Source organism: Culicoides brevitarsis, chromosome 1 (genome assembly GCF_036172545.1).
Source record: "Culicoides brevitarsis isolate CSIRO-B50_1 chromosome 1, AGI_CSIRO_Cbre_v1, whole genome shotgun sequence".
Classification (NCBI taxonomy): Eukaryota; Metazoa; Arthropoda; class Insecta; order Diptera; family Ceratopogonidae; genus Culicoides; species Culicoides brevitarsis.
Genome location: NC_087085.1, coordinates 23,857,697 through 23,868,853, shown reverse-complemented (window position 1 = coordinate 23,868,853; position 11,157 = coordinate 23,857,697). Strand labels below are relative to the sequence as shown.

At 27.2% G+C, this 11,157-nt stretch overlaps 1 protein-coding gene across 1 annotated transcript; it reads right to left on the bottom strand.

Annotated features, from left to right (window-relative positions):
* Nucleotides 1-458: 458 nt before the first annotated feature.
* Nucleotides 459-9,250, bottom strand: LOC134833619 (protein couch potato; the record flags this gene model as incomplete). The annotated part of the gene is made up of 7 exons (XM_063847999.1): nt 459-590; nt 1,587-1,717; nt 1,780-1,848; nt 2,244-2,391; nt 2,547-2,609; nt 2,699-2,830; nt 8,534-9,250. Coding segments are annotated over 6 exons (1,221 nt in total), but the record flags the coding sequence as incomplete, so codon positions are not given.
* Nucleotides 9,251-11,157: the final 1,907 nt, after the last annotated feature.

Sequence of the window (11,157 nt, the reverse complement as noted above, 5' to 3'; positions counted from 1 at the left end):
GATGCCAATTGTAAACAGGTGTATATATCAAATATCTTTGTCAAACTATAAAAGTACATAGCTTTTTGCATCAAAAATTTTAATTTTACAGTAGTAATTTTTAGGGCACATTCTGGTTAGAGATTTATCAAATTACAATTTGATTAGCAAATATAAAGTTTTGACAAAAGCTTAACTGATGTTAATACTTGTGAAAGTATTATTCGATTTTTAGATGTTTGTATTGGATCAAATTAATTTAAATAGTCTCTTAAAAGGCTTTGGGTGAAAAAGATGATTTAGCTACCTTAAGAATATATATAATTCAAATAGATTTTTATCCATTTCAAAACTAAAAATAGACATATCATATCAATTTAGACTCCCTTCTGTTTTCTAGACTTAACTTCACGAATTTGTCGAAGAATTTAAAGTATTTTTCCAATTACCAAATTTTTATGTTTTGCAGATTCATCTTAAAAATGGTTCGTTGATATTGTCTGTTCATAGGTCAAGTTGTTTTCAATGAAGAGCTTGAATCAATCTGATGATCTTGGTATTTCAAATTTTCAAAATTAGGTTGTCCTGTTCTCGACTCTATTTCTGCATTCCTATAGAAAGAAAAACAACAATAATTTAATTTTTGTAATTATAATTTCATTGGGAATTATAAGATTCGAATAAAAAATATAGATAACGTGATTTAAATATATGTATAGTTTTTTTTATAGATATCTGTTTTGAATTCAATAGTTCAAGAATTAGAATAAGTTCTAGTTTAAAAAAAATCAGTTGAAATTAACTCAATATAAACAATAATCATTTAATGTCCATAAAGTTAAACGTTTTAATAAACAAAACTGGTATTTTAAATAAAAATAAAATAAAAATGAAAAACTTTCAAATGGATGGCCGATTCAAATGGAACTCTAGACTAGTGTCCGAGTTTGATTTGAAACCAAAAATAAAAAAATCCAAAGCATTGGGTGCATTCAAGAATGCTCATCGATGGACATCAATGATTTTTTCCAAAAATTTTGTCATCGAACGCTTTCAAGTTTAATAAATAATTTAATTGTTCAATTTTTCGAAAAACATCATAAATCGTTAACATTAATCATAAAAGTCAAAAAATATTCATCTGTATTATCATGGAAAAAATATAACAGAAAAAAAGCATGATGGAAACGATGAGTGATCTTGAATGCACCCATTATAAATCTACAGTTACAGTTAAATAAAATAGTTACAATACATACATTTCTTTATAATCATTTTCAGATAAAAAGTGGCCCAGATTTGTTACAAATAAAGTTGGACAAGAACTGATTGAAGGCAATGAATTTGATGTTTGTATTTGAGAACTTAGAATTCTTCTATTTGAACTAGTTGGACTTGGTAAAAAATGTCCGCTTTGTTGTTGTAATTGATGATAGTTTAAAGTTGTAGGTATAGTATGAGGATTATGATGTAACATTAATTGATTCTTATTTTATGATATGTACAATAGAATGGGAAACAAAAACAACCAGAAATCACTAAATGCGTAAATAACACATTGTTGTAATAATAATTAATCACTCTAACAAAATTCTTTTGGTGCTTACCTGATGTAACGACTGTTCTGTGAACTTGTCTGAATTTAGTCAAAGGTATGATCGTACGGGTACTTGAGGATGAAGAGGGTGCACTAACGTGGCATGTTGTAAGGCTGCTGCACTTGGTAATTCAGCGGCTGCTGTAATACAGCAAGGTATTGGCTATCTGTATTGAATCCATTATTGTTTTGAATTAATTTACCTGCTGCACTATAGGCTAGCTGATGGTGCCATAATTCTGGACCACCTGGGAAAAATGGTGTTCCTAAGTCTGAAAATATATTACGACAATGAAACTTTATGAATCAGAATAAATAAAAACATGATGGAGCGTGCCTTATTACGCACTTAAGTTTACTTAAGTTATTACGCAAAAACAGCTTAATCTTTGACCCTGGGACATTGCTCATCAGTGGTCATATTAAAAAACTTAAAAGAGACTTTTGTTTTCAAAAGAAATAGCTAAAGTATTTAGATGGAAAATTTTAGATGGACTTTATTTAAAAAGCTTTTCATTTAATTTTAATTCTTTATTTAAAGGTTTTTATTTGAGGGTTTTGTATGAAAAAAACCTTTTGCAAAATACTTATTATGGCTACTGTATAATTAGTTTTATACAACATCCATTAATTTTTAAACATTAGATTAAAAAGATAGTATACTTACGCCCAGCGGTAAGTGGGTGCATCAATGCAGGATGAGTGCCTGTAGTCGTTGTATTAGGCTGAGGTTTTGGTTTGCTAACCTTGGTATTACTTTTAGCAAACTCTAATCTTATAGTCTGAGGCATGTCAGGATCAAAGCGCACCCCTTGCTGTAATTAGTTGTTAAGAATTCAATAAAAAAATTAGAGTTTGACATCTGGAAATATGTATTAGTTACATTACACACAAAATGCAGTTAGCGCATTTTTAAAAAAATACGCTGTTACTTTTTTGACGGAACGAAGAATACAAATATTTTATGTACCTGTAAATCCTGTTTAGCTGCCTCAGCTCCGGCACGTGTTTGAAAAGTAACAAATCCAACGGGCTGAATTTGATAAATAAAGAAGGAATTTAATAAAAAACATTTGAAATTCAAGTTTTACTTATATTAAATTGTTTTATTTAATGATTTACCGAAGCAGTTTTTCCATTTTTGCTTGTAACTTTTAACAAGGATCCTTCATAACCTTCGTAAGCTCTAAATAAAAGATATAGTTCTCGTGGTTTTGCATCCATTGGTAATCCACTGACAAACAATGTACGCACCTGAAATAAAGGATATACTAGCTTTATTCAGAGTTTTTTGTTCATCTAATTTGTAAACCCAGTAAGATCTCTCTTACTGGTTTAAGGTTTTTATTTTAAGACTAAACCATTTCTAAAAATATACGGAAATCGGCATTTTTTTAAAAAACTAAAACTTCAAAAACTTAACTTGTTATGCTTTTCTTTCCCATGAAAAACTTGTTAGAATAATCCTATGAAGTTTTTCGAAGCTTCTATGAACATTTTCGAAGCTTGTATGAAAATCGTCGAAGCTTCAATGGAAAACTTGTATGGGAAATTTTCGTACATTCCATGAAGTTTTTCGAAGCTTCTATGAAAATTCTCGAAAAGTTTCTCATATATTTCTAAAGTTTCTTTAACACTTTGCCTAATAAACCATATAAAACTTTGCCCCAATGCATATTCTGAAAATTTGACCCAAACCACAATCTAATACCCTGCCCCAATGCACATTCCGAAAATTTGACCCTCTTTTCAGCTATTTTTTTTAGCGAATCAACTTTGACATATTCAACCAACTAGAAAATATTTTAAAGTTTATTTGTTCTATTAATATTGACCAATAATGTTTCCCATTTCCACGACATTTTTACCCACGACCAAAATATTCAAAAATTATTTTTTTAAAAATATTTTGAAAAATTGCTAAAACAATATCATAAAAAATAATTCTAAGACTAGAACAAAAAACTAAAAATGAAAATATATAAAATTTTTATATCTGGTTTTTATTTAAAAATTGTAACGCGAAACTGAAAACTTTTTTAGGACACCCTTAAAAACCAAAAAGAGGAAATTTTCAAAAAAGGAATATTAAATCTGTTTTCACAGTTGTTCGTTCGAAAACAGTTTTCATAACTCATTTTCTTCAATTTACGAATAAAAAGTATAAGAGGGAAGAAGAGAAAGCGCAACGTTCATGCTTCAATGTTTTAGAAATTTTTTTATAAATCTAGTCTAGATTTATTTTGCTCAATTAAAGTACTTCATAGTAAGCACTAACTCTTGAAAACGTGATATTTATTATGAATGATTTCAAAAGCAAAACATCTTAGATTTAACTTTGAAACAAACAATGGAATACCAATACGATCTTATTCCTATAGATTTTTGACAGTTTGAAACAAAAACCGCCCTGAAAATCCAAATTTGTAAAAGGGTGGAAATATGTATGTATCAAGCTTTTCAGAGAATCATCAATATTACACAACGCAATGTAGCTGGCTATATTAACTCGGCCCACAAAGCAGTCCAATTTGACAATTATTATTCTATTAATATTTTTCCGTTAAAACAAAAAATAAAAATCATCTAATAAATCTTAATATGGTATTGACCATACACATTATATTAATGAGGTAAGTAATAATTAAGTTTCGAAACTCCTACGATATGTCCATGTATGCGTATATTGTTTTATACTAATTAATGAACTTTGTTCTGTTTTATATATATAAAAAAAATAAGCTTTGTTGAAAATTTTTTAAATCAAATCCGCTTGTTCAGGTTTTTTTTTATTACAGAAAACTTGTTTATTTTTAAACACTTTAAATAAACGGCATAACGGATATATCGAACAGCCGCAGATTTTTCCAAGTTGATGTTGGAGAAAAAATAATGAAAATTGGTACATATATTAGAACAACTTACTATAATGAAGTTGAAAACCGAAATTATGGTAATGCAGTAATATTTTAAACTATGTTTTGCAAAACGGAATATAAAGATAACGACGAGACACATAAACTCATTATTTTGAAAACAATCGGAAGTGTTGGCTGAGCTGTGATGATTCTATGATGCTTTGATTCAACAACTGGATAACAAAAGCACAATCTCGGTTAGCTTTGAGAATCTGTCAAATATTATTTCGACAAAAATTGCATAAATACGTATTTAATTTCACCCTTATTACTCTAAGTATCTTTTGATAAATTTAATTTATCGTAATTTTTGTAAAAATCGTAAAAAAGTTTTATTTTTAAATAGAAATTGTATTTTGAGTTTAGATTGGGTGCATTCAGCGAACGTGTTTGCGTGAAAATTTTGCGCAAACATTGCATTTAGTGAAAATTTTGCGCAAACTCTGAAAAACAAGGTTTGCTTGAGAGTAAAGTGTTTTTTCATATTTAATTTAATTAAATTAATCATATTTGTTATTCAAAATTATTATTAAAAATATTTATTCAATTAAACTTATTTTTTAATTAATTTAAATTAAATTAATTTTGAGACCGTATCGAATTTTCTCCAAATAACCCGGAAATAAAAAGTAGTCATCGAGCTGAGAAAACCTCTTTATAACCCAAGCGCTTTAAAGTTTTTTAAAATTCGGTCTATGCGTATAGCTATGAAAGGAAACTTAATGAGAACTTCGGAGAACTTGTTTGAAATTTTTTGCATGGCAAATTAGTTTAAAATAAGAAAATATCTTTAAAAGTTATTATGGAAATTGTCAAAATTATTTTTGTGATAAAAACTTCATTCAATTCGAAGGAAAGAAAGAAGAATGGAAATATTTTATTAAAAATAACATACAGAAACTCAGATTTTTACTCACAAACTTTGTTTTTTATATACCTAATTTGTTAAAATTTACCAATGGTCATTTTTGATAATAATTTTAACTTTTTCTTTATTTTACCCATGGATTTTTACTTTCAAAATCGGTTATCGAATCTTATCTTTTAGTTTTATTTAAAATCGGCATTAATAATGAAAACATCACTGCTATTTTAACTTAAATTAAGAAAAATCTAAAATTCAAGTATGATATTAGAAAGTTGAGAAAATTTCATGAAGATCCTTCATACATCGTTTCTCTCTCAGACCACTCTAAATAGGTGAAAACTTAACAAAAATGTAAAAAAAATATATTAAAAAATATTTAAAAAAAATATATTAAAAAATATTTTAAAAAAATATATTTAAAAAAAATGTTATACAAGAAGTTTTCAACTTCAAAAATAGAACATTTATATTCGTCAAATAAAAAAAAATAGTAAAAAAAGCGAACTAAAAAGGAATAAACAAGAGCCTTGTGGTAACAAAGTCGAAAAAATTGCCAAGTAAATAAAGTTACAAATTTTTGAGAACTATAACTTGAATATAAATTATTTATTTCAGTCTACGTCAGCATTGATATTTATTCTGAAATAAATCCTTTATATTCAAGTTCTTGTTCTCAAAAATTTTGTAATTTTATTTAATTGGCAATTTTTTCGGCTTTGTTACTACACAGCTCTTGTTTATTCCTTTTTAGTTCGCTTTTTTACTATTTTTTTTATTTGACGAATATAAATGATCTATTTTTGAAGTTGAAAACTTCTTGTATAACATTTTTTTTAAATATATTTTTTTAAAATATTTTTTAATATATTTTTTTAATATATTTTTTTAAATATATTTTTTTTTTATTTATTGCTTTTTAGTGTTGTACAGAAGAAGTTTTTAACATTCATTTAATCATAAAATTTCTAAAAACTCAAAAAATTACCCACAAAAAATTCATTGTAGTGACCGCCTTGGGTTAAGAGGTGTCATTTGTATGGGATGTCCATTTTAGAGAACCCCAGGACAAAAGTGATGTATGGCAATGTTGTGCGTCTCGACAAGACAAACATTTCTGTATCATTAGATTTTTGAAATTTGCACTGGGATTCGGTTTAAATTTGAATTTTCCGTTTATTTTCCGTCATAATTTTGAACTCTTATATGGGGAAAATTTTTTCTGCATTGGAATCATGCCTCGATTCCACAAATGGGACCTGCCCAATGCAAAATAAGCATGACCTGTAGAACAAATGAACCTTCTATCTTTTACAGGAAAGCCGTAAAATCGGTTCCAACAGACTGACAGAAGCCTCATTGACTAAATATAAAGGATCTATAAAAATATGTTTACGCAAACAAAGCAAATACATTTTTTCGTTTGCGGTTTTGCGCAAAACTTTTACTGAATGACTTATTTGCGCAAACTTTTCACTAAATGAACGCAAACTTTTGGGCTCGCAAACCATTTGGGCAAATTTTCGCGCAAACACGTTCACTGAATGCACCCATTGTTTGAACTTTTAAATGACAATTTAAAATTTGGATTCTTTTTATATTTTTATTGTTTTGTTTTGCTAAAACCTAAGCCAAAAAAAACTAAAATTATAGTTTATTTAGTTTTGTATAAAAAAACTACATTTTTGAATTCCGGCTTTACTTAACCTTTGGTTTTACCTAAAAAATATGGTTTCTATTATTTATTTCAAAGTTTTTACGCATTGTACAAAAATATTTTAAGGGGAAACGAAGTCCACTGGTTCATTTAACTTCATACAAAAATAAGAGTATAAAACAATGAATTTAAAAAATGTATACTTATACAATAAATGGTAATGCTGGAAACAAGTGTTCTACATGACTGGTCAAGCGTACATTTTGTGAAACGTAGGTAGGGCATTACCTTGTCATGCTTGTCAATATTGTACAAAAAATTTAACTATTTTTTATTTAATATAAGTTAGCAAAATTGTTTTAAAAATTTAGAATATTGAAAAAACTAGACTAGAAATATTTTTAAAGACAAATTTTATTACAATAGTTTTGGAGTGGAGTATGTACAAAGGCGTGTAAATAAGTTTTGAAAAAAAAATCAACATTATTTTTAAATTATGATATCGATGTTCTTGGAGCCATTATTTTTTTAATCTTGTTAAGTGCATTTTTCTAATGTTTTATTTTTTAACAATATTTTGTATGTAAGTTTGTAAGAAGGTTGGTTTATCTTTAAATTGGAGCTAAAATCAGTAAGCATAAGAAAAAATCGTTTGATATGAAATTATTAACATTATTTAACATGACAAAAAGATGCCATAAGAGAAATAGTCGTAGTCAACAAAAGTTAGAGAAATTAAGACAACATAATACCTAATGGCTTTTGGGAAAAATTTAAGTTTGATGATCAAACAAAATTAGTTTTCATATGAAAACATTAAATTTTAAAATATGAGCTTGTCAGTTTGAAAATCAATTTCAAACTTGTTAATCAGAAAAAAATAAAATTAATTACTGGGTCATCCTGTTCAGATATTTTGTCGATAAAACAATTGATAATATGATATACTTATCAATGCTTTCAAAATATGTATGTATAATATTTATTTAGTTCAAAGAAGAAAAGTGTTCTTTATTATCAGTACCATGGCACGTCCTGATATTATTTGACTTAACAACAATATTCAACAACCGAAAATAAACAAAAACCGATAAAATGATTCACGTAAGTAAATTGTTTCATATCATTTATTCTAGAAAAACATTATAGAGCTTCATTTTTAGCAATTCTACGCTGATTCTATTACAAAAGAAAAAAACACATCGAATTCATCAAACATCAACAAACAGATCAATTCTAAAGTGAAAAAAAAACCAAAATTAATAACTATAAAATTAAGTTGTTCATGAACAAAGTATGGATGTATGGAATATTATTTATTATTGATGAATTGACATAATTTGATTAGATGATTACATTTAACTATTTAAATTTTGATCCCAACTATATTTGGTAGTGTTAGGAAGAAAAATACCCTGTCGGAATTTCTCTGTGAGAATTCTGAATTCTAAGGCTAATTTTAAATATATTTGAGTTCCTTTTTTTCAATGCGTCCTTTTACCTTAATTGTAACTTACCTCTTCTTCATTGCTGTTTGTGTTCACTGAGTCCATGCTTTGAGACAAAGTTATTGGAGCAATTGGTGCTATTTGCCCCATTGGATTGTCCATGTTGTTTGATGGATTTGCGGTCTGTGAATGAATGTCTGTATTGATATTATTGCTGTTAGCAGAGTCCAAATTTTCTGTTGATGAGCCTTGTTTTTTGTTGTTGCCGTAATTTAAATTTGATTGTGGATTACTTGAGGAAACAGCAATAGTAAGCTCGTTTTGGTTGGATGTTGTGTTATTATTGTTTAAGATTGTATGGTTATTAATTGAAGAGGCGGTTGTAGTTAATATTTGTGTTACTGGTTGTACTAGATTGCTTGTTGTATGTTGCAACTGAATCTGCGTTGGTTGTTGGTGCAAAAACGGCAGCGAGCTCTTGTTATTTGCTATCAGCTGTTGCAAAGCAGCGTGATGTTGATGGTGATTTGCTGGTATTGATTGTATTAATCCAGCAGTAGCTTGATTACGAAGTAAATTTTGGGTATCAAAAACTTGTTGTTGAACAGGTGTTCCAGCGATTATTTGATGATTTGTAATGCCGGTCGTTACAAGTGAAGTCTGACAAAATCGTTTAGGTGACAATACTTGAGGGGCACTCGCTACCGTTATTTGCGGAGCTGGCCTTCGCTTAGCCACAGTCGACGAAATGGTGACGCCTTTATTTTCTGAAATTTTCTTCGTTTTTTTTTATTTCCTTTTTAATAATTGACTTTTCTGCTTAGTTATACACGAGGACCAAATATTATATAGCCTGAAAAATAAGACATTACAAGCTTTATTAGTATAACATGTATCAAAAACACTACATAAAACATATTTCACTTCAAACAATAAGAATAAAATATTAAAATATATTTGCATGACATTTTTCTAAATTTAGATACAGAATGTTTTAAAAGACTTTGTCGATCTATAGACATAAAGTTGTACTGTGCCAATAACTGAATTAAGATTATCATCGGAAGTTTTCATCGATATCAAATTTGAAAAATAAAAAAATATAATAAAACGTGACGTTAATGAAAAATAATATCTAACTGGAATACTAATATTATGTTTGTACAACCTGGTGTCATGGCTACTAACATACACTAAAAATTTTCATTAGCAACGTAAAAAAGAGAATTGTTTTAAATTAATCATAAATATTTTGGATTATTTTCGGTAAATACCTAACAAGAAATTCAATGCATAATGTATTTTTGAATTTCCTTATTATAAATATGTATAAGTTATTTTCATTTTATGCATATGTAAATTTACATTTCTCATGTAAATTGACAATATTATTTATAATATTTGACTAGACATCGGTTTTAAAAAAAGATGAAATTATTTTTCTCTTAATTTACAACACTTAAAAAACCTTGATCAAAATTTCGAAATTTTTATTATTTTTTCATTATTGTTATTTACCTAGTAGTTATTCAATTACTAGAAATTAGAAAATTGTTAAACAATTTCGATTGTATGCCAAAAAATCAAAAATGAGATCAAAAACAATATTTGTCATTAATATTTATTTTGTATTTTTAGCAGACTAACTCAATCATATATTTCTCTGTTGTTTCGATTTAATATGAGTGCAAGTTGAATGCTTGACGGACTTGCAAAATATATATGTATTTGTATCCCACAAATTGGTATGGGCTTCATTGCAAAATGAGAAAATTTTGATTTGCAATTTATTGAACGTCATGAAGGAAACTTGTACCTTTTTTAAAGCATATGTAAATATTTGTTCCTCTGAACTAATTTTTATATTATTAATTATAAAGTATCGTAGCAGTATTAAGCAGCTCAAAACACCTAATAAGGTATAAGGATATATTCAATATAAGATTTAATTAATATTCTTTTTAAACATACCAATACAATATTTATTGGACATTTGAATAAACTTCTTCCAATGCATTTTAATATTATGTAATATGTGATTTCTTTCAATCAGTTGATAATGCATTAACTTCTCGTAGGTACAAAACACTGCATTCATGATCATTTTTTTTATTAAAATTGAATTTAAAATATATATATTTTTTATACCAAAAAAAATCAATACCAGTCACACAAAAAACAAAAAAAGTAAATAAATGCGGGAAATAAGTTCGTTTGGGCTGTTTTTTTACCTTATAAATATTCATATATGTGAGTATATAGTTTCATGGTCGACATAACATTCTATAAAACAATACTTCACTAATAAATTACTGAAATTTTATTTGTATTTTAAATCAGAAAAGCCCTATCAGAATGCAAAATTATTTATCAGATTCTTATTATTAAAGTCATTGAAACTCTATTGAAATCTCCATTGAAAATCTATTCGAGATGTCTTATCATATTTTACAAAAACACTTCTTTACTGTATTTTGGTTTTTCAGTTTTTTTATAATAATGTTAAATAAAACTAACAATTTCGTTTTATCATTCACAGGTACTTTTGTTTTTCAATGCAATTAAGTTCTCAAAAAAAGAAAATAAAATAAGAGTTTGATATCCTCATCCACAAAAATTCTTATTCTTGCACATAATCCTAATTTTTCTGTTCCAAAACATTCTGTTGACAAAAAAAAACAGAAATACTCAAG